This window comes from Marmota flaviventris, chromosome 1, assembly GCF_047511675.1.
Source record: "Marmota flaviventris isolate mMarFla1 chromosome 1, mMarFla1.hap1, whole genome shotgun sequence".
Taxonomy (NCBI): Eukaryota; Metazoa; Chordata; class Mammalia; order Rodentia; family Sciuridae; genus Marmota; species Marmota flaviventris.
Genome location: NC_092498.1, coordinates 22,529,636 through 22,554,105, shown reverse-complemented (window position 1 = coordinate 22,554,105; position 24,470 = coordinate 22,529,636). Strand labels below are relative to the sequence as shown.

General features: G+C 47.9%; 1 protein-coding gene across 1 annotated transcript in view; it reads right to left on the bottom strand.

Annotated features, from left to right (window-relative positions):
• Positions 1-24,470, bottom strand: part of Podxl (podocalyxin like) — a 71,161-nt gene that overhangs the window by 5,373 nt on the left and 41,318 nt on the right. Inside the window, exons 3-6 of the mRNA XM_071607417.1 lie at positions 3,840-4,427; positions 1,950-2,218; positions 1,610-1,681; positions 28-178 (exon numbers count right to left, since the gene is read on the bottom strand). Of these exons, the coding sequence (XP_071463518.1) occupies positions 28-178; positions 1,610-1,681; positions 1,950-2,218; positions 3,840-4,427 (1,080 nt within the window). The remainder of the gene's footprint in view (positions 1-27; positions 179-1,609; positions 1,682-1,949; positions 2,219-3,839; positions 4,428-24,470) is intronic.

The window sequence follows — 24,470 nt, the reverse complement described above, 5'->3', positions numbered from 1 at the left end:
GCCTAGGCCCTCTTGCCGTCAACTCACTTTGAATAGTGATTTTTTTGAGGGCCACCGCCTGGCTTTCCTGAATGGGAGCCAGCTGTACTGTACACGAATCCTGAGCCGGGTTGAAGGTGGCTTTGACTGCTTGGCACAGCTGTGTGACCAATCTGTCATCCGCTGGAGGGCTCTTTGCCTGTTGTGAGGAGAACACAGGCATTGCAGAGGGGTGTGACAACAGTCTAGGCTTGTGGGGCTGCCCTCTGCCACCCGCGTCCCTCTCCACACTCCACCAGTGCATTCCAAGCCCTGCCAGGAGTCGGTCTATATTCTTCAGCGCCTGGCTTCTCTGCCCCGAGTCTCCTCAGACTGTGGGCGCAACAGGGCCTATCTCCTCCATGTTCTTTGAGACTTGGGAATCAGTGCCCTGTACTGTGGGCAGGGGAACACAGCACAGCACCCCCACCTCTGGCAGCAGGGGCTCCAGTGCTCTCTGAACTTGTCATTCGCCAGCCTCTCCTGCCCCTTTTGAAGACCGCAGGAGTGGAAGACCTCAGCTCTGGACTCAAGGTGGTCTAGTCCCAGAATGATGCACCTGTGTCCCTCTGAGGCTCGGACTGAGGCCGTGAACAGGCTGATGGGGAAGGCGAGGAGCCACTGAATGTGTGCAGAGAACATGGAGAAGCAGAGAGTACATGGCAACGTGGCTTCAGGGCTCGGGGTGAGGAATACAGTGCAGGGAGGTCACCAGGGCTCCCCTAGCTGATGTTTCTCTGACCTGCGTCAAGACCTCCATAAGCTACCCCTGGAGGTTAAAACTCTGATGGTCAAATCTATACTTCTGTAAGGTTTACCTAGAAAAGCCAGCAAAATGGATGCCCAAGAAAAAGCACAATGGCAGAAAAGCTCTCCAACCTGTAGAAACCAAATCCTGTTCTAGTCTAGTTCCTAGAGTGGGTGCAAAAATAGGCACTGGCCAGGAGAGGGCAGCAGTGAGCCAGCCACCACCTGCACTCACAGGGCTCAACAGCTATTCACTGAGCAACAGAACATCCCCAGCTCAAGTCCTTGGTCGCCCTCTCGCTCATACAGTGTCCACACATCACTCAGAATCGAACAACTACAGGCAGGGGCTCCCTTATGTTCAGTACCAGGACCCTTTTATCTCCCGCCCACCCCCCAACTCCTTGGGTTTGAAGAAGGAGACTCTCCCTAATGGCTTGCCACCACTGAGGCTCTCAGAAAACACATGGACCAGGAAACAAAGCCACTCTGAGAACAAGGGAAGTGAGGACGACTTAAATTCCCATTTCCAAACAGACCAACTGTCTGAAGTCACACCCAGAGCTAGAGGCAAAGGGCAACCAGGATCAGGGCCTCCTGCCCCTCAGACCACTGTGGGTAAGCACAGTGAAAGGGAGGAGACTTGGGAACTTGTTCTGGCCTGTGGCAGTCCTATCTGTGTGACCTTAGAGAAGTCTGAACCTTAGTTTGTTGCTCTGTAAGATGGCAAGGGGCAGATCCCTAGGTGAACACACCACCCGTTCTAGACGGAGCACTTTGGTCCCCTCTGCTTCCTTTCCCCTGCCAGCCTGCAGGCTGTGGAGGGCAGATGAGCAGTACTCACACAGGGGCTGGTTTCCGTGAGGTTCAGGATGAGCAGCTTCTTATCCAGCCTTTCAGGAGGCATGCAGTCTACCTGGAAAAAGCCATGAGAGGAAGGGTCAGGCCCAAAGATCCAAGGATCCTGTTCTCCTCCATCCCGTGGGTGGTAATCAGTTCGTGGCAAGCTAGGGGCACGGCTGGGCCAGTTTAAAGTCAGGAATGTCTTTGGAAGCCTTAGGAAAAACCAGGGGAGATGGGGCAAATGGACAGTATTCCTCATTTTGCTCCTGGCTGGAGCGAAAATAGAAACAGCTTTTCTTGGAGCATGGGCTCTCCTTTTTGTCCCACCTCGCTGGAATTACCTTGGGCTTCCCAGGAGCCAGGGTGGAAGAGGTTGTGCTGAGGCCTTGGGGGGCAGTTGAAGCCGAACGAGTGCTGGAGTGGGTGTCTCCCCCAACAGTAGATGTGGCCCCAGTTCTTGACGAAGGACTGGACGAAGAGCCCTCAAGCGGAGATGTCATGGAGGAAGACGGGGTGGGCTTGGGTGGCATCTGGCTGGAGGTCTGCTGAGTTCCTTCTGGGGTGCATGGTGGGTGTTCCTTCTGGGGTGCTATGGTGGAGACTGAAGAGGCTAGAAGAATAAAAGAGCAGAGAAAAGTCCACTCTTTTCTGGTTCCAGTGTGCAGAGGCAGGGGGATGAAGCGGTGTCCTGTACCATTTTACAGGACAGTCACACTGGACAAGCCAGTTTAAGAGCTAAGCCAAAGAGGCCCAGGAGGACTCAATGATTTTCCCAAGGTCATGTGGCAGCAGGTGGCACAGCAGGGAGTTGCATTTATCCAATTCAGAGCCTCTCACCATAGGAGAGGGCCACCCTCGCCCAGTGTGATGTTTCAAGATATATCTATGTTACCTGGGAGTGCCTGGATCTCCAGATTCTTCAGTCACTAGCCGAAGTTCCAATTCAGCAGATCCCAGATGGGTCAGGATTTTGAAGCTCATGATCCATCTGTAGATTTTTCTCCTGCCTCAATTTTTTTTTTTTTTTTGATGGTACTGGGAATTGAACCCAGAAGCACGCTACCACTTAACTACAACCCCAGTCCTTTTTAATTTAGAGACAGGGTGTTGCTAAGTTGTTGAGGGTATCACTACGTTGCTATAGCCAGCCTCAAATTTGCAATCCTCCTGCCTCAGTTTCCCAAAATAGCTCACCCAGCTCCATCACTAGATTTTGAAATTATTTTACTAGGTTAAGATGGGCACTTGAGAAATCAGTTAATAAAAGGAAAAGGAAATGGAACAGAATTGAAAATATCAGCTTATATAAAAAGTCCTATATAGTGAAATTTGTTTCATTTATATGCATTATATGTGTTTTTTTTTTAAATTTATTATTTTTGGGGTGGCAGGTACCAGGGATTGAACTTGGGAGCACTCGGCCACTGAGCCACATCCCCCAGCCCTATTTCTTCTTTATATTTATTTGTTAGTTGTACTTGCACACAATACCTTTATTTTATTTATTTATTTTTATGTGGATCAAGCCCAGGGCCTTGCATGTGCTAGGGAAGCGCTCTACCACTGAGCCACAACCCCAGCTCCCCCAGCCCTATTTTGTATTTTTTTAAAAAATATTTCTTTAGTTGTAAGGTGAACATAATACCTTTGTTTTATTTATTTTATTTTTTTATGTGGTGCTGAGGTTTGAACCCAGTGCCTCACATGTGCAAGACAAGCACTCTACCACTGAACTACAAGCCCCCTTTTTTGTATTTTATTTAGAGACAGGGTCTCACAAAACTGCTTAGTGTCTCACTGTTGCTGAGGCTGGCCTTGAACTCAGATCCTCAGGCCTCAGCCTCCCAAGGCACTGGGATTATAGGTGTGTGCCACCACACCCGGCTATATGTGTTTTTTTAGACCCTGATGTATTAAAGTGTGTTTCTTATGATGGGTTGTCATCGAACAAGTCTGAGGATCACCATTCTAGAATATTCTAACACCCTGCTGCCACCACCACAGTGCAGTCTTGCCTGTGTGTAGACGGTTGGCGTGTTTACCCTGGGCAGGCCAAAACCCTCGAATGTTGGCCTTGCTCATCAGAAATGGGAAACCAGCTCTGAGTGAAGGAGTGTCCTCATGTTCAGGTCTCAGCATAACCCTCCCAGAGAGAAACTGTATAGAGGAAAAAAAGCACAGAAAAGTTTCTTTTTGCTTGAAAAACAGTAACAAGTCGAGGCCCTACTTACTTTGTGTGGTGGGCAACACCTTGGATGTGGGGCTGCTAGTGCCAGGCGCAGGGCTTGAACCACTGGGGACCGAGGAAAGGCTGTGTTGTCCACTGGTAGAGCTCTCTGGGGTCTTCACAGTGACAGTGGTTGAATGGTGAGAGCCTGGGCTGCCAGGTAAAACCACAGGAGAGTGTTTTGTGGCAATGGACCCTGAAGAAAGAGAGCTCGACACCTCTGTTCTCTGAGTGGCTGTGGTGGATGTGGGAATGTGGCCAGTACTGCTGTCTCCAGGGACAGTTGTTCCTTTGTCCGTGCTCTGGAAGGTTGCTTTTTCAGTGTTGGTTAAAGTGGGAGAGGAAGGCGTGGTACTACCACTCTGTGTGACACTGGTGGTTGTAGAGACTGTAGTCACCGCAGGGGTGCTTGGCTGAGTTGGGTTCAAGGGCTCCCCTTCGGATGTGGATGCCGAAGAGTTGGCCGTGTTCGACTTGGTGGATGTCGCTGGGTCTGAAATGGATCCTGAAGTTTGGGGCTTCGCGCCTGAGACTGTGCTAGTTTTTACTGTGGTAGCCGGGGCTGCTGGTGGCGAGCCGTCCTTACCTGCTGCTGACAAAATAACACAGATCAAGACAGGGAACAGAGGGAGTTTTTTCTCTCTGCCGTCCTCTACCTCTGCCCTGGGATTCAGCGGCCTTGTTCCTATCCTGCCATTTGCCTTGCTGGATCCGTCATGAGTCCAGTTTTCTGGAATTCGAGAAACTTCTAGCAGGCATATTAGAGTGAAGCAGGGGAAGTAAAAGGAAGTTCCCCAGAAGAGAAGGAAGCCAGCGGGACGGGACGGCTGCACGCTGAGCTGGTGTCCCGCCCTCCCCACCTGGGCTCGGGTCAACAGCTCTGCCCCCCAGAAGATTCCAGACTGATGCTTCCTGAACTGCCCTGGCCCCGTTGCAACTATCCCAGGTCAGTCCCAACCTAGGAGAAACTGATGACCACGGGAGTCACACAAAGGATCGTTTCCATGCAGCTGTGGCCTGTGCCAAGGAAGAAGAGTGCAGCGTCTTGGGCTGTGTCCATCATGGTGGCTTAACCTCAAGTGGAAGGGGGTCAGGAAGGAAGGCCTTTTATTGGCTGATTTCATGAAATATTTATGGGGGGTACTGAGATCTGCTGGGTCCTGTGTTGGTGAGAAAGCACCCACACCCACAGGGAGGTGACAGGCAGGCAGAACAAAAAAGTCAGATTCTGGTCACTACAAGAGGGATGTGACCAGTACAGAAAAGGGGGTTGGACAGGCGAAGAAAGGGGGCCCTAAGGTGACCATTATTAAGCCAAGACCTGAAGGATCCAAGGAGAATGTTGTGTGGAAAGTGGGAAGACAAGTGTCTCTGAGAGAGGGAAAGGGGCCACGGGGACGGGTGCACACACGTAGCTCAGGGGCAAGAGGACCTCACAAATGCAGGGCCCGGATCTGAATTTTTGCAGTGCTAGGGAGTGAACTCAGTGGCACTTTACCACCGAGCTACATCTCCAGCCCCTCTGAAATTTTTGAGACAGGGCCTCGCTCAGTTACCAAAGTTGGCCTTGAACTTGTGATCCTCCTGCCTCAGCCTCAAGTTACTGGGGTTATGGGAGTGCACCTCCATCCCCAGCTTAAACCAGACATTCTATTTTTTTTTTTCTAGTTGTAAATGGACATAATACCTTCATTTTATTTGTTTTTATTTTATGTGGTGCCAGGGCCTCACGCATGCTAGGCAAGTGCTCTGCCACCGAGCCACAATCCCAGCCCCTAAACCAGACATTTCTGAGAGTATAAGAAGGTGCTCTTAAAAACTGTCCCCTTGGTAAAATGAAACCTAAGCTCAGAGGTCCAAATAAGGATTTTTGGATTTTATTCTGTGTAAAGATGCCGTGGAAGGTGTTAAGGCAAGGAAGATGCACAGGTGAGACATAGGCTTTGCTCAGAGCTGCTCTCCGGCGGTCCTGCAGAGGAAACGGATCAAGCCAGACAGGAGGGACTGTGACTGTTCGAGGAGATGGGCTGCTTGCTGATGCACCGAGTGAGAGGAAGGAGAGAATCTGGGGCGAGCAGAAGGGAGGGCCTGGTGGGAAGGGAGGTCACGGACCTGAGCTGCTCCCTGGAACCAGTCGGCACCTGTACCATTTGCCTCTGCTTGGGCACTTCCCCACCCGAGACTGGGTGGCGGCAGAGTGCCTCCTCTCTCAGGCTGAAAACACCAGATACCTGCGTCTCCAGCCCCCCAGGGACAAGCACAAGCATGTCTCAGCAGCTCACGAATGGGTCCTCTATTGCCAGCTAGGGAGGGAAGAGACCACAGACCAGGAGGAACTCTGGTGGCACATACTCACTTTGCTACTGAGAGGAAGAAGTTTCTCAGGAGCCCCTAGAGGGGCCCAAGGCAGTCAGAATTCTAAGTAACAGGGCTCTACCCGGTATCCGACGGCATCTTGTGCATGAGAAGTCTAAGAAGTGGCTTTGGTGGGACTGAGTATATCTGCCACAAACGAATGAAAGGCCCATTTACCAGGATGCATGTTAAAAATCAATGTAAGCCTGGCACAGGGGCACACATCTATAACCTCAGCAACTCAGGAGGCTGAGGCAGGACGATCCCATGTTTGAGGCCAGCCTCAGCAACTTAGTGAGACCCTCAGCAACTTAATCAGACCTTGTCTCAAAATAAAAAATAGAAACAACTAGTTCGGTGGTAAAGTACCCTGGGTTCAATCTCCAGTACTTGTTGGTGGCTGAGGGGGTAGGAGGGGTTCAAGGTGAAGCTCTTGTTTGACAGGGGTCTCCCCTTCTTATAGTTCATAAAGTAATGTGCTTCTTATCATTGATGGTGTCTTTTGTCAAAAGATACTATGAGAGGTATCAGCACAGTTAGGGCATCGTGGACTGGGATGGTCACTTCTTCCTGTGGTAAACTGCTGAAAACTATTGACATTTTGCACTGGATTCTTCTTTGCCATGGAAGTCCCATGCATTAGAGGACATTTAGCGACCTCACTGGCCTCTGTCCAGTAGATGCAAGTAACACACATACCCTTCTCCAGCTGTGATAACTAAAAATGTCTCCAGATATTGCTAAATGTCCACTGGGGGAATAAAAAAAAAAAAACACAACTCCATTAAAACTACTAGTATAAATAAAGAAAGAGTAACTTGAATTCCTAAATTCCCAATTGCTAATTCCTAAATTCCATCATCAATTGCTGTTTTTGGTTTGGTTTGGTTTGGTTTGGTACGGGGGATTGAACGCAGGGTTGCCCCACCACTGAGCCACAGCCCCAGCCCTTTTTAAAAATATACATTCTATTTAGAGACAGGGTCTCAGTAGGTTGCTTAGGGCCTCGCTTAGTTGCTGAGACTGACTTTGAACTTGCAATCCCCTTGCCTCAGCCTCCCGAGCTGCTGGGATTACAGGCATGAGCCACTGTGCCCAGTTAGGGATTGCTTCTTCTTTGCAGCAAAAGGGCTGAAAAGTCCAAAAGACAGATACTTGATCCCTTGAGTTGGCAAACTACAGTGTTAATTTAATTTGCAGCCTCACGGTGCTCCATGTGGAAACAGAACCTTGATTGATTGGGTGGGGACCTGGAGGATGAAGATGAAGACTACTTGTAATCTCCATCATCACTGGAATTCTGTTCAGGTTGCTCTGACCTTGTTTAAGGCTCTCAATAACCTCAGCAGAACTCACCCAATCAACAGAGCAGAAGCCAAATCTCCTCAGTATTCGAATCACTCTCATTTTCTTCAAACCTATTGACAGTCAAGATTCTAGGAGGACCCAGAGGTACACAGTCTCACCTAGAAGAATGCTTATTCACTAAAAATACCTGCAGAGACCCACACATCTACAGTCATCTGATCCTTGAAAAAGGTACCCAAAATATATTTTGGAGATAAAACAGCCTTTTAAACAAATGGTGCTGGCACAACTGGTCGTGCATATTTAAAAGAATGAAACTAGATCTTTATCTCTCACCCTGCACAAAAATCAACTCAAACTGGATCAGAGGCCTCAGAATTAGTCCAGTAACTATGCAACTTCCAGAAGAAAATGTAGGCTCAACACTTGTTTAGACACAGGCAAGACTTCCTCAATAGGACCCCTAAAGTTCAGGAAATAATGCCAGAGTTAATAAATGGGATGGCATCAAATTAAAAAGCTTTTGCACAGTAAAGGAAACAATTAGGAACGTGAAGAGAGCCCACAGAGTGGGAGAAAACCTTTGCTAGCTACTTTTCTGACTGAGGATTAATGTCTAGAATAAATAAAGAACTCAAAAATCTTCACACCAAAAAAATTAATATGTGGGCAAACGAATTAAACAGACGCTTCTCAAAGGAAGTACAAATGGCCAACAAATGTACGGAAAAATGTTCACATCATTAATAATTAGGAAAATGCAAATCAAAACTGCACCGAGAGTTCAGCTTACACCAGTCAGAATGGAAGTCATCAAGAATACAAATAGTAAATGCTGGGGAGGATGTGGAGGAAAAAAGAATTTACCACCCAACTGTTGGTTGGATGGTAAATCAGTACAACTGCTAAGGAAATCAGCATGGAGCTTCCTCAAAGTAGAAGACATCAAACCACCATATGATCCACTTATACCACTCCTCGGTATCTATCCTGAAGAGTTAAAGTAATCCCGTTATAGTGATGCATGCAAACCCGTGTTTGTAGTAGCCAAACCATGGAACTAGCTTTAGACATCCATCAATAGATACATGGATCAAGAAAATATGGAAAATATACACAATGGAATTTTATTCGGCTATAAAGAAAAATGAAATTATGTCACTTGCAGGGAAATGGATGGAACTGGAGATTGTGTTAAGCAAAAAGTCAAAATTCAGGGGCTGGGGATGTGGCTCAAGCGGTAGTGCGCTCGCCTGGCATGCGTGCGACCGGGGTTCGATCCTCAGCACCACATACAAACAAAGATGTTGTGTCCGCCGAAAACTAAACAATTAAAAAAAAAATCAAAATTCAGAAGATGGAGGGTTGTATGTTTTCTTCACTTGTGGAAGCTAGAGGAAAAATGAACAGAAAGGTGGGGGCGAATTTCCTAAAAAAAAACAATAGGAGATCAGTAGAGGAAAGGGTTCAAGGATGGGAGTCAGGGAGGGAGGGGGAAAGGACTGGGGAGTGACACTGGCCAAATGACATTGTGAGCATGTATGAATATGTAACAACAAACCCCAACAATATGTACAACTATAATACACGGGTAAAAAATGTGAGAAAAAAAATAAAAATACCTGTAGGAAGAAATCTAGCCAATACATAGCTGTATTTACCAACATGGGTAACGCATACCAGAGGCTTTACGTTCAACATGCTGGCTCAAGCAGCTAGGAGCAGCTCTAATTGTTTCCGTAGCTGGCCGAAACCAGGCCTCAATGGTAGCCCACGTTAAGTCAATCTGCTGCCATGGCTGGAGTGTGCTTTGCCCCCCAAAGGTGCACTTGCTGCAAGCCTGACCCCCAGTATAACAATGTTGAAAGGGAGTGGGACTTTTAAGAGGCAGGATGTGATGGGAGGTGCCTGGGTCATGACTGCCCTCATGAGGGGATTATTGCTAGTCTCCTGGAGTGGGCTAGGTCTTACAGGAATGGCTGACTTCCTGTGAGAGCCTGTTCTCATAACACAAGAAGCCTGGTCCTCTCTAGCTTACTTTACCCCTCACCATGTGAGCTCTCTTATAGGCACTCCTGCCATATGATACCACCTGCCAAGGGGCCCCCACAAGACACTAACACCATGCTGTTTGGACTTCCCACCCACCATGAACCAAATAAACCTTTTTTCTTAGTAAAGTAACCAGTTTCAAGTGCTTTGTCATAGAGATACTACATGGACTGTAACAGGTAAGTTACCAGAAATTCCCTGCAATAATGTTAGAAGAAATCCAAAGCCTTGGAGAGATACAAGAGTGTTTTATCTTGTATGATTGGACCACTCAAACTCTCTCTTTGTTCCCTAAAAGAGCTCAAAGGATACTCCATTCACAAGGCTTTCAGAAATAAAGGATTTCATGAGTTCTAATTCTCTGAAGTGATGACAGCAATTGACTGAAGCTCACACTTTGATATGGTTTGTTTAATCTAAGTGGTTCATAAAATAATAGTGCATCTCAAAACTGATGGTGGTTAGAATTTGATTAAATTTGAGATCTAATTGGGAGGGCTGTTAGCATATTGTAAGATCTTTGCTGTGGCTGTTCCTCATTGGGCAGATGATAGTAGGAAATGCTGATTTCAGTGGGAGAAAACTAAACCACTTGGGTAGTAGAGACAAGAGTAGAATTTAATTTCCAGGGGAAAAGCTATGTGTAATTCCATAATAGCAACAAAACCAGCAAGAACAACAGCTAAAAAATCACGTGTTCTAAGGATTAAAATGGATGGGCAGCTCACTGGTGTCCCATTCCTACTATGGGCCCAGCAAATGAGGCCTGGGTTGAATGATAATAAAGAACAGCCACTCACACTGTTCCCAGGACTCTTCAGTGACGTGTATACTCCTTGCAAAAGGTTGCTATGGCTTAGTACCACACAAATGCATTTCCCCCTTGATTGACAGGACCAAGCTCCCTATGGAGCCCTGGGGAAGAATCTTTCCTTACCTCCTCCAAGCATTGCTTGATCTCCCTGGCTTGTAGTTATCACTACGATCTCTGACTCCATCAACACGCATCTCTATATCTCTGTGCATGGCAAGGGGCCGGGGGTTTCTGGGAATTGAGCCCAGGGCCTTGCATGTGCTATGTACATTCTCTCCCACTGAGTTACACCCCCAGCCGCTCCCCACATAAGGACACCAGTCATTGGATTTAAGGACTGTCCTAATCCAGTATGATTTTATCTTGACCCAATTACATCTGCAAAGACCTATTTCCAATTAAGGTAAAATCCACAATATTACGGTTTAGTGGTGAGGTGTTCCCCAAAAGCTTACATGTGAGACAGTGCAAGAAGATTCAGGAAAAATGATTGGGTTAGGAGAGTCTTAACCCAATCAGTGAATTAATCACCCGAGTGGTCACTGAAGGCAGGTGGGGTGTTTCTGGAGGAGGTGGGGCATTGGGAGCATGGCTTTGAGGTACACATTTGTACTTGGCAAGTAGAGATGTCTCCCTCTGCTTCCAGATCATCACTGTGAGCTGCATCCCCCTGCCACACTCTTCTACCATCATGTCCTGCCTCACCTTGAGCCCGGAGGAATGGAGCCAGCTGTCTGTGGACTGAGACCTCTGAAACCGTGAGCCCCCAGATAAACTTTTCCTCCTCTATTGTTCTTGTCAGGTCTTTTAGGGAGATCAGTGAAAAAGCTAACTAACATACAGCGTCAGGGGTTGGGCCCTGAACATATCCTTGCAGGGCTATTGAGCCTCCTAATCTTCCCCTATATCCTACTTCTACGAGAATCAGGGTCTCAGTTTCAAACATTAGAAACCAATTCTGTGCTTTCAACAGAAAGTGAATTTATTAAGAAGAGAATCAGTTAGCTAATAAAACACTGGGGTAGCCAAAGAATCAGGCTTCAGTCAGAAGCCATGTCCAGACTCTCCCACACTGCTCTGGTGAGGTCATGGTCTGCTACCACCCAGGGTACTACAGTTAGCACCACTGACGCCATGAAGGCGGATTCTAGACTGCATTTCTGAGAGATGCAGCCCTCAGGGACACTGTCGGTAAGAGGTCCCTCCATTTACTTTTATGATTGGGCACCACAGGGAATCCCCTGGGTCCCATCCATATTCCTCCCTGCTTCATTATTTAGCAGCATGAGACTCACAGCAAGAAGAGTAGACCCGGGCTGGGCTTGTGCTCAGTGGCAGAGCGCTTGCCTAGCACGTGCAAGGCCCTGGGTTGGATTCTCAGCACTGCGAATAAATAAATAAAGTGAAGGTCTACTGACAACTAAAAAAATATTTTAAAATATTAAATATAAAAATAGTAAATATAAAAAAATGTTTAAAAAAAAAAGAAGAGTAAATCTTTTTTTTTTTTTAATTTTAATATTTATTTATTTTTTTTAGTTTTCGGCGGACACAACATCTTTGTTTGTATGTGGTGCTGAGGATCGAACCTGGGCCGCACGCATGCTAGGCGAGCGCGCTACCGCTTGAGCCACATCCCCAGCCCCAGAAGAGTAAATCTTAAAGCTTAGTGCTCCGCTGACTTTGCCTTGCGGTGAGTCCCGTGGAGAAGCCCTGTGCTCTGCGGGCCACTGTGGTGGGACAAGGAAGGCCTTCCAAGTCTGTGTGCAGAGCGGGGCCAGCACAGGTCCAGAAGTTGCTGCTTTAGCAGTCTTCCTACCCCAAGGCCACTTAGTCGTGAACCTGACAAGCAGCCATGAGGTGACAGAGAAAGAAGGGAACTGACATACACAAGAAACCATCTAGACCACCAGATTCCCCAGAGCCTCCCCAAGTGACACACAGCCACACTCTCCAGATGCACCCAGGCCATCTGTGCCTAAATCCCATGCACCACTCCTGCTCCCTCCAAGTTCCTAAGAGCACTAGCTATTGTCTGTAAACCTGCTCACATCCTCACCTCAGAGTCACTCTCCTTCAAAATTAGTAAGTAAATAAACAAACAGCCATGAAATGCACTATTCAAAGTCCTGGCCATTGGAAGAATTTTCTTCCCAGCCTTTTCTTTAGGGTCTCCCCTAAATAGGGCTATCATCCTCTAGCAGCCCACCGGTGGCACCTGTGGCCAGCACCAGCCCGTTATCCCACACCATCTACAGCAGTCTTGACCTCCACACTCCTCAGACAGCTGATCACAGGGCACCAGCTCCCTCTGGCCCTGGAGAATGGACTGAGGGGAGGGGGCCACCTGCTGAGGATACGAGGCACCCTAGAATTTTCATGAGTCTTTCTTTAGGACCTACTCAGGCTAAATCTGATAATGGAAAGCTGCAAAATAATCCTTGAGAAAAACAGGAGGTATGAAGTAATGATGATAAAAATCAACAATGAAATAGAAACCAAAATCCAATAGCAGAAATAAAAAACAAAAAAAGAATTTTGGTCTTGTTTTTCTTTTTGAAATTGGGTCTCACTATGTTGACCAGGGTAGACGTGAACTCCTGGGCTCAAACAATCCTCCGGCCTCAGTCTCCCAAGTAGCAGGGACCAAAAGCATGTGCCACCACACCTGGCAATCAATCAATCAATCAATGATTTCTTAAGGGTAATAAATAATAAAACCTTTGGGAAAATTAATCAAAGGGGAAAATCCAAAGGCATAAATAATAAGATGTAAAAATAATAACAGATATTTAAAGCATAGGTCATTATGAACAAATGCTGATAAATTTGAGGCAGAAAAGATGGACATTTTCCTTTAAAAAAAACTTCAGAGTAACTGTAGAAGAAATAATAATTTGTCCTATGATTAAAAAGAAAGTGAATAGGTAATCATTACTTTTCCAAAAGTGGGTTTGAAAGATCAAATAATTCTAGCCTTGCACAAACTTTCCATAACACAGTCTGCTCTACTGCAAAATATCTGTAAAAAGAATTAGTTTATAATAATAGTGATTGGCCATTTATAATGATAGTGATTGACCATTAACAAAACATGAACAGTACAAGCCAAAGAAAGAGACTGATGGCTTCATCGAAGTTAACAACTTGTGTTCACCAAAAGAAATCACAGGACGTACGGTTTCAGCTAACAAGAGTAGAGATGCTGAGCAAGGTGTGGTCTTACCATCTGTAATCCCAGCTACTCAGGAGGCTGAGGCAGGAGGAGTTCTAGTTTTGAGGCCAGCCTTGGCAATTTAGCAAGACCCTGTCTCAAAATAAAAAACACAAAAAGTACTTGCCTAGCATGTGTGAGGTCCTGGGATTAATCCCAGGTACTAAAATAATAATAATAATAATAATAATAATAATAATAATAATAATAATAAAGAAGAGAGATCTGGAACAAACAAACAAACAACAACAAAAAAAACTTCACTCTTATTCCTACAATAAAAAAAGGACTGAGAAACCAAAAAAAGAATGATGACTCTTCCTCAGCCCATTGGAGAACTGAGGTCATGAGGGAAAATTCTACACTGAAAACTAGAGGCAGGGGGCGACTTCAGGAAAAACTGGCCAGAGCATTTGCTTACCCAGAGACGGCCAGCTAAAAGATTTTTCCATTTGTTCCTTCGCTCACTGCGATGCTGGGAACGGATCTCAAGGCCTCGTGCATGTTAAGGGCTCTGCCACCAAGCTAACACCCCAGCTCCAGGTAAATTTTTACATGAATAGCTAAAGGCCGGGCACAGGCTTGTGAAAGTGCAAAGCTCTAGAAGCGTGCACATCAAAAGGTTTCCAGCAGGTCGTGAGAAGGAAGCCAACAGCCGGGCGCAGAGGTGCACGCCTGTGATCCCAGTGGCTTGGGAGGCTGAGGCAGGAGGACTGTGAGTTCAAAGCCAACCTCGGCAACTTAGCGAGATCCTGTCTCTAAATAAAATATAAAATATAAAGCAGGCTGGGGATGTGGCTCAGTGATTAAGTGACCCTGGGTTCAATCCCCAGTCCCCCCAAAAAGGAAGGAAGCCATTGCTGAAACTCCAGGCAGGCCCATATCCTTTAAGAAGCGCAGGGTAGGGTGAGAAGCGGCTTTCAGGTGGAAGCCCTCTGAGCCGGGGAAGAGAAAAACGCCCTTTAAGGGCCATGTGCTAAGCAGAACATGGAGGGAAGAGGCAGGAGGGCTGGTGAAGGCCATGCCCTCAAGCAGCAAGTTACCAGTGCCTAAGTGACTCTTAATCAGAACATCAGAGAATGTCCCTCCCCTGCTCCACAATGCCAGCAAGTGGGTGTAACAACGGATACTGCTGGGGGCAGCCAGTGAAGGGAGACTCTCAGGGGACCATCAAAAAAGACCCACAGCCAGGCAGAGAGAAGGGCGGTGTTACTGAAGGACTTTGTGGGGTGCACTGAAGTTTCTATAGCCACAGCAGACATCAAGCACAACCCCGGACTAGATCAATAAAAACCCACACTAAAGACATAGCAGAAGAAAAGTGCCTCTGGTTGCCGTGGGCAACCACTGATGGACCTTCCGTCTAAAGATCTGCCTATCCTGGACACGTCATGTACATGTTATCATACAGTATGGGGTCTTCTGACAGTTTATCTGCAAGCTTTCCTTCTGCCTTTTATTTTCAAAGTTCATTCATGTTGTAGCCTGTGTCACAATCCGCTGAATGATATTCCACTACATGGATTGCCTACATTTGGTTTATCCATTCAGCATTTGATGAACATTTGGGTTATTTCAACATTTAAGCTATTCTGAATAATGTTGCTATGAGTATTTGTGTACGGGTTTTTACACAGATGTATGTCTTTGTTTCTCTTGGATAGAGACCTAGGAGTGGAAGTGCTAAGTCATAAGGTAACTCTGTGTTTAGCATTTAGAAGAACTGCCAAACTGTTTTGCACTGTGGCTACACATTTGACATGGCAACCACCAGTGTTCTGTGGGTCCAGTTTTCTTGCCTCCTCACCAACAATTTCATCTGCCCTTTTCATTATAGCCATGTTAGTGGACATGAAGTGGTTCCTCACTGTAGTGTTAATTTTCGTTTCCCTGATGACTAATCAAATCCGGCACTATATAAAAAAGACAGTATATCACAACCAAGGGATGTTCATCTCAAGGACAGTTCAGAATTTGAAAATAAACATTCTCTTAATCATGTTTAAGAAATAAAAACCAGTGTTGGGGATACAGCTCAGTTGGTAGAGTGTTTGCCTTGCAAGCACAAGGCCCTGGGTTCAGTCCCCAGCACCACAAAAATAAAAATAAAAACCAGCAATGGAAAAGAATTTCCCTTACCCAACAAATGATGTGTCCAAGTAGACCTACAGCCAATGTCACACTTATTGAAAGATGAGTGTCTTGCCCTGAAGTTTTGGGGAAAGACAAGGATACCCTCTCTCACTGCTATTGAACATTATACTGAAGTCCTGGCCAATTCCATAGGGGGAAATTTTTTCTTAAAACTCAACAAAAGCCTGGTGCTGTGACACCTACCTATAATCCCCGCTACTTGGGAGGCTGAGGCAGGAGGATGGCAAGTTCCCGGCCAGACTCAGCAACTCAGTGAGACCTTGTCTCAAAAGGGCTGGGGGTATAGTTCAGTGGTATCTCACCCTGGGTTCAACTCCTAGCATTGCAAAAATAAAGAACTCAACAATTAAAAAAAAGAAAAAAATTTTAACGGGCAAAAGATCTACAAGGAAAATTTGCCAAAGATATTCAGATGACAAACACGAAAGGATGCTCAACATCTTCAGTCATTAGGCAAATGAAAATTAAAACTACAATGCAATACCATTATATAACTATTAGAATAGCTAAAATCAAATGGACAGTAGCAAATGCACATCAGGAACTCTCAAACAAGGCTGCTCGGATTGCCAGCTAGTTCAGTGCTCTGCCAACAGCCTAGTGCTTCCTTTTAAGTTAAGCATATGATTACCACGTGACCCTGCAGTTCCATTCTAGGAAAAGAAATAAAAACTTGTGGTCACAAAAAAACATAAGTGCACATGTCTATCGCAGTATTATTTATAATCACTCAAAACTGGAAACCACCAAGATGTCCTTCAACAAGTGAATGGATAGGGAAACTGGTATGTCCATTCAACAAGTACCCAACAGGAACAAGGAACGAACCTTGTTCATAGCAGCAGAGATCAACTGGAAATTTATGTATTTTGCTAAGTGAAAGAAGCCAGGGAGGCTACGTAGTAATTTGATTCCATTTTATGATATTATGGAAAAGTTAAAAACATAGGAATAGAAAGCAGATCCGTGGTTACCAGAGGTGAAGGGATGGGGGAGAGGAACTCCTCCCCTCCACACAAGGTTATTATTAAGACAATGGAATTGCTATGCATCATACTAGGGTGATAGACACAGGTCTACCTTTGTTAAAACCCACAGAATCATAAATCCTATAGAGTTAGCTTCACTTAACACAAAGTTAGAAAAAGACTCAATTGAGATCTTCAGGAAGTTCTAGGATGTAGTGGAGACTCAGAAAGTAAGTTTGCATACAACGTAGGACATAAACTCACCGGAGGGCAGGGTAGCAGGTGTGTAAGTTTTTCCTCCAATAATGAGAAACCTGGCTCATGTTTTCTGTATTTGTTTAATTATGCATTTGTTTTAGTCAGTTTTTTCACTGCTGTGACTAAAAGACACAACCGGAACAATTGTAGAGGAGGAAAAGTTTATTTAGGGGCTCATGGTTTTAAAGGACTCAGTCCATAGATAGCTGACTCCATTCCTCAGGCTCAAGGTAAGGATGAACATTATGGTGGGGGGGTGTGGCAGAGGGAAGTGGCTCACATGATGATCACAAGCACAGGGAGACTCCACTTGCCAGATATGAAATATATATACCCCAAAGCCACACCCCCAAAGCCCAGCTCCTCTGCCACACCTACCAGCCTTCAGTCACCACTCAGTTAATCCCCATCAGAAGATTAATTCACTGATTGGGTTAAGACTCTCATAACCTAACCAATTCAACTCTGAAAAGTCTTGCATTGTCTCACACATGAGCTTTTGGGAGATACCTCACATTCAACCCTACAGTACATATGAGGTTGAGACGAAATTGTAACCCATATCCTTGAGAGAAACAATTTTGTGCTATTTACACACAGTTCTTTATGTTACAGTATCCAGTCAAAACACCACCTTTAGGGACTACAAATAAGCAAGGGGACGGGGAGGAGGCTCCTGAACCCAGGATACCTAAGAACGATGCCAGTATGGCCTCATACAGATGGAGAGACAGAAATAAAGCAATGTGGGTACTTACAGTGGAGTACCAAAATGTGTACTTCCTAGCTCTGTCCACAGAAAGCATCTAGAAGCAGTGATCAACAAGCAGCACAGAGCACACGCAGTGCCCAGATTTTTTCTAGTACCATTCTCCAATAAAATAAGTAGGGCTCTGTGGAGAAATGGCTTGATTCTCAGCAAATCCCCAGGGGAAATTTTTTTCAGTAGACATGGGGAAGAAGCAAGATGAGCCTGAATATCTGATAATGCCATAAAGTGAGAAACTGCTAAACAACAAAACAACACGACCCCAAGAAGCAGTCAAGTTCAAAAGACATAGGACACAATTCTGGAAAAGGGGCACACCTGAGAGAGCTCCCAGTGACCAAACCCGGACAATCTGAGCAACAGAAAAAAAGAGCTGGGGAGGTAGCTCAGGGGTAGAATGCCCCCTGGGTTCAATCCCCAGTAACACAAGCAAAGCAGAAGAATTAACAGGTACTCATAGGTGGGGAGGAATGGTACAAATAGCCCATGAACATCAAAAAATGTTAGTAATCAGGGAAATGCAAAATAAGAAGGAATGATCATTTCAAACCCAACAGAATGGTAAAAAATATTAAAGTCAGACAAGCAGCAGCAAAACCATGGAGAGGTATAAATTGGTACACACACTTGGAAAATAGTATAGCCCCAAAGTTTCTGGTTCAGCCAGTCGAGAACAGAACACGAGAACCTGCACTTCTAACGAGTTCCCAGACGACTCTGATGCTGCTGGTCAGAGGACCACACTTGAGGAATAAAACTGCAGTGCCAGGTGGCATTCTGTGCCAGGTGGAGGCATGGTATCATGAATTTAAATCCAATTAGCCAGACTGTGCGAGTCTCCTCTGGCAGAGGATGGAAGGTGGAGGTGCTGGCTCCCCTGGGCTTTGTAGGTGAGCGTGATGGCAGGAGAGGTGCGAGGGCTTGGGGATATCTGTCAGACGTGGATTATGATGACATACTAGGAAATACAGGATGGATCTAGAGGAAAATAAAGGTCATAGACTGAGAAAGGCCACAGGCTGGCCATCTCTCTCTCTCTCTCTCTCTCTCTTTTTTTTTTTTGATACTGGGGATTGAATTCAGGGGCACTCGACCACTATGCACATCCCTGCCCTTTTATATTTTATTTAGAGACAGGGTTTCACTAATCCCTTAGGACCTCACTAAATTGTTGAGGCTGGCTTTGAACTCATGAACCTCCTGACTTAGCCCCCTGAGCAGCTCAGATTACAGGTGTGCACCACCATGCCTGGCAGACTGGCCATCCTGAGCTCAAGCATTGTGATATGAGTACAAAGTCCACCCTCCATATCCGCATGTTTCACATCTGCAGATTACACTACCAGATTAGAACTATTTGAAAAAAAGAGCCAGGTGCATTGTTGCATTCCTGTAATCCAGGCTACTAGGAGGCTGAGGCAGGAGGATCACAATTTGAGGTCATCTTTTTTTGGGGGGAGGGGAGGGGCGTGGTGCTGGGATTGAACCCAGGGCCTTGTGCATGCAAGGCAAGCATTCTACAGACTGAGCTATATCCCCAGTAGAGGGTATGTCTTAAAATAAGAAATTAAAAGGGTGGGATGTAGCTCAGTATTAGAGTGCTCCAGTGTTCAATCCCCAGTACTGGGGGGAAAATTTTTTTTTTTTAAATAAAAATCTGTGTCTGTACTAAACATGCACAGACTTTGTCATTATTCCCTAAATAATATACTATAGCAACTATTTACATAACATTGATATTGCATTAGGTAGTGCAGGCAATCTAGAGATGATTTAAAGTATGATATGCAAATACTGGGCCATTTTATACAGGGGGCTCAAGCACCTGTGGATCTGGGTATCTGTGGGGTGGTGAGAAGGGGAAGGTCCTGGAGCCAGTCTCCCGCAGACACCAAGGGATGTCTAGGGATGACTGTGCTATGGTTTGGATGTGGTGTCCCCCAAAAGCTCACACGGGAGACAATGCAAGAAGATTCAGAGGAGAAAAGATTGGGTTGCGAGAGACTCAGTCCAATCAGTTAATTAATCACTGATGGGGATTAACTGAGTGGTAACTGAAGGCAAGCAGGGTGTGGCAGAGGAGGGGGCATTGGGGGCGTGGCTGGGGGTATATATTTGTATCTGGGAAGTGCAGTCTCCCCTTGCCTGCTGATCACCACACTCTTCTGCTGTTAGGTTCAGCCCCACCTTGAGCCCCAAGAATGGAGCCAGCCTTCTATGGACCGAGACCTCTGAAACCATGAGCCCCTCAAACTTTTCCTCCCCTGCTACTGTGCTGGTCAGGTCTTCTAGTCCCAGCAGTGAAGAAGCTGAGACATGGTGCGCCGGCCAGTGTTGGTCTGCGGGCAGTGGTGATCTAAGAACAGAGTTCTCAGTGCTCCATTTCAGAAGTGGTGTGGCCTGGGGTCGCGATGAAGTTCAGGGTGCAACAAGGGAGTGGCTGGGGAAGTAGAGATGGGAAGGACGGAGTCCAGAAACAGAGGCTGGCATCCCACCATTTACCCCAGTGGGTCCCGAAGTCACTGAGAATGAACCGCTCAGCAGGAGAATCGCAGACACCCACGGGGAGGAAATGACACTGACACGGACACTGTGTCCTGAAGGCCAAGCCAGCCGTGTGCCAGTTCCTCCAGCAGGGTGGAGGATGGAAGTGGAGGAGAAGGCCAACTCGGCCTCCTCTCAGAGAGAGGTGAGCACTGCTTAAACCTTCCATGAGGGCCTGCTTCCTCCTCTCCCTGGCCATTTCCAGACCTGGGACTGACTCTCGACTATTAATAGCAGGAAAGGAAACTCGAAAGAATGCCCCAGGAAGAGGGTGTGTGGAAGGCAGGCAGGAAGGCAAGGGGACGGGAGGTCCAGGCCTGGACACTCGTATCTGCCTCTCCTTCCTCCCTCACGCCCAGCTCATCACCCCAGCTGTCATCTCCGTGGAAGTGGAACCCTCAAACTCTGAGAGTGCGATTCCAGCTGCTGTCCTTCAGGATGGGTATGATCAAGGGGAGTACACCGACGGGAGAGAGGGACTCAAGCCTTCGGTCCTGATCTGCCTCAGCCCCTGAGGCCAGAGCACACCATCTTAAAACTATCTGTGAAGCGGGCCATGATATTTATGGACCCTCAAGATGTGGTTGCACTTCCTGACCCATGATTCATAATTCCCTGTACGTAAGTCTGCTTCTGCTGCCACTTCAGAGCCACCCCACACAGCCACTGCAGAAGGCTTGCTCGGGTCCTCTCTGGGGCTTCAGGCAAAGCCTTTTCGGAGGACTGCCCAACCTCAACACATTTTGTTCCAGCAGGTCACCTGCTTGGTGAGCCCCTTCCTCCCCAGAGCTCCTGTCATTGGAAGCACACGGTGTGATGCTGTCCCAGGCTCTGCCAAGCTACGCCCTTCCCAGTTCTCCAGGGCCCATTCTTTATTGCCAGGTTCTGGGTGGCAGCTGAGAAAGACAGCAGAGAAGAATGGCCTGGGAGAGGGGCCCAGGCTCACTGCAGGCCCCTAGCACCTTCTCCAGGCCAGTACACCAGGGCTCCATTTCCCACTGTGTGCAGCCAAACACACACACACACACACACACACACGCACACACACTCCCCTACCTTCATTCTGAAAGACGTGGTCTACCCGTCTCAGGTTTTATTATTTAAGTCAGCACCCCTCAGGGGGGTCTTTACCACCCCTGTCTCCACACAGCCTGGCCTTCCTTCCCCACCACTCCCTCTCTGCTGAACGGAGCTCATGTTATAATTTAGATATGAGGTGCCCCCCAAAGCTCATGTGTGATGCAATGCAAGAAAGCTTAGAGGTGAAATGATTTAAAATCTGCTGGTAGGTATTAACTAGGTGGTAACTAGGCAGATAGGTCGTGGCTGGAGGAGGCAAGTTCCGGGGCATTTACTGGTCTCTTTGGGGTATACACTTTGATCCAGGTGAGCCTGGCTTAGTCTCTTTCCTCCACCACCCTCTTCGGCCAAGATGTTCTGCCTCGCCTTGGGTCCAGGGTCATGGAGGCGGCCATCCATAGACTGAGCCCTCTGCAACTGTGAGCGCCAAATAAGCTTTTTCTACTCTGTTGATCTTGTTGGGTCTTTTGGTCACAGTGATGAAAAAAATGACCAAAATAACTCAGTTCCTCCTACCAAAGGTCTTTCTGGATTCCCCTCCAGCCCAGTGCAGATCCTCTCCTCAGAACCTGTGTGTTCCAGGTTTCTGCTCTGGGGATCCCATTAGTCCTATATCCGCTTCATAGAACCACTCATCTGTGGGCTTTAAGAAAGCTGGCTGGCCCCCTCCCGGCCTCCAGCTCCCTCCGCCTGCAGGTCCTCCTGGTGCTCTGAGGTGGGCGCTGGTCTGGGGAAACAGCACCGGCAGAGGACTCCCCTGGGAGAGAAGTCAGAGTGGGGGGCCGGGAACCTGGAATGGGGACCCAGGCACTGAGTCACCTCACTTCTGCCACCCAGCTCTGGCCATCTCCCAGGCTGCACCGAGCCTGGGTGGCACTTGGATCCTCTCTGCCTTGTGGGTCCTTGCATTAGTTTCCTGTGGCTGCCATCAGTCACCCTGAAGGCTTTCAGACAACAGAACAGTGTGATCCCCCCAGCACGTCTCTCTTCTGCCTTCTCTGGACGGCTTCTCTAGTGTGCTACAGGTCTCCATGTGGAAAATGGGGACATGAGGACACTGCCCCTGGTGTTGCTCTCTATACCGTTAAGTATTAGGAATTAAACTCAAGGATACTTACCACTAAGCTACATCCCAGCTCTTTTTTATTTTTGAAACGGGGTATCCCCAAGTTGCTGAGGGTGGCCTTAAACTTGTGATCCTCCTGCCTCGGCCTCCCAAGTTGCTGGGACTTCAGGTCTGCATCTCAGCACCTGGCCTCTCTGTAACTATTTAAATGGCCCCCAGCTTGGGCCAAAGGCCCAAAGATAGGCCTGCTCTATTTCCTTGGCATAAGGGGTATGACAAATTGAATATGTCCTCCCTCCAAATTTATGTCACAACCCTCACCCCAACGTGATGGAGTTAGGAAGAGGGGGCTGCAGAAGGTGATTAGGTTTAGTGGAGGTCTTGAAGGGGGACCCCATGATGAGATTAATATCCTTTAAGAAGAGGAAGAACTTTCTTTCTCTTTGTCAGGTGACGTCACAGCAAGAAGGCAGCCATTTCTCATCCAGGAGGCAGGCCCTCACCAGAACCCATCACAGTGTACCCTGATCAACTTCCAGTCTCCAAACTGACTAGAAAAATTCTGTTCTCTAGTTATTTGATACAGTATTTTGTTGTATTGTAACAAAACCTGAGCTCGCTACAGCAGGGGGGTCCTGGGTAGAGCCCATCAGAAGGGCAGCTCCCACCATCTGGGGAGGGACGGTCCCCAGTCCGCCCTCATCACCCCCCCCCAGGCTGAGTGTCAGGTAGACACATGTGGCCAGGGGTTCTGGCCATGCTCCGCCCTGTCCCTTCCCATTGTCCACTGTGAATCTCACTATTGGACCACACCCAAGTCCCCGAGCAGCCCCCTCAGGGGGCTAGTCCTCAGGGAGATAATCCCAGGCGTTCTTGAGATCTGGAACTGTTTGTCCCATCAGTAAGTTTCAGCTGGCCGGCCAGGCACCGACTCCCCAGGGCAGGGCCCTGTCCACCTACATCCCGAATGCCACTGCTGAGTGGGGACAGCTGAGTGACGTGAAGGCACCCTTGACCTGCAGGCCCTGGTTCACAACACTGCTTCTTCCTCAGGCCACAATTCCTCGTGCTTCCCTGTCCTCTGCACCTGGGAGTGGGGACACAGGGACCTAAAGTGCCCCGGCTCCAATCTGCCACATGTCCCTGCCTCATCTCCACAAAAATAGTGAGGACAGCAGGGAAGAACCCAACCACCTGGCCACACTAACGGGGTGGCCAGGCAGGTGTCTCAGTTTACTACAAGGGTCTTAACCTCCACCCTGCCTCCTCAGCCGTCCAAGTGGGCAGGGGTGTCCTCTTAGCAGCCCACTCATACCTGTGAGCACCTAGAGCAGTGTGTGCGCACAGCAAGTGCTCAGCTAACGTGGGCCACTCCCTGCAGAGCGGTGCCCAAGGGAGAGGGGGCGAGGCACCTCCACTCCCCAGCCCCCACCCCCAGCTCTGGAACAGGAAGGAGCTCCACTCCTGGAAGCTCACCACCCCCCGCACAGGCCTTGGCCAGGGCAAGGAGGACCAGGCTTGTGCAGACCCACTGGGCTCTTCCCTTCCAGGTTTCAGGAGAAGCCTGACTGATCTGAGGGAGAAAAGATGGCAGCCCCTGGGGGGCCGTGGTCCACGGAAGACGGAGACCAGGGACTGAGGCTGAGTCTGCTGGCAGAAAGAAGAGGAAACCGAGGCCTGGGTGGGGCCTGGCTCCAGGAAGTCCGTCCTCACCACCTCAGAAGCCAGGGGAGAGGGAGGGGTCGCCAGGGAAGGCCTTCCTGCTGCCAGACTGAAGTCCTGCCCCCGACCACCACCCAGACCCAGGCCTGGCAGGGAAGGGCTAGTCAGCTGGGGCCTGCGTCTGTCAGAGCTGGGCTCCCAGCTCCTGGGTCAGGACCATGTAGGTAGGTGGCAGAACGGAGCGGGAGTGAGCAGCTCAGCCTTTCCTGGATGCACCCTCTCTTAGGCCTGGGCTTCCAGTTCAGGGAAACTGGAACTCACTCTCTTCTGCCTCTTCCCCCAACCCCCCACCTACCACCCGCACCCCCGCTGTCCTCCTAAGCAGTGTAGA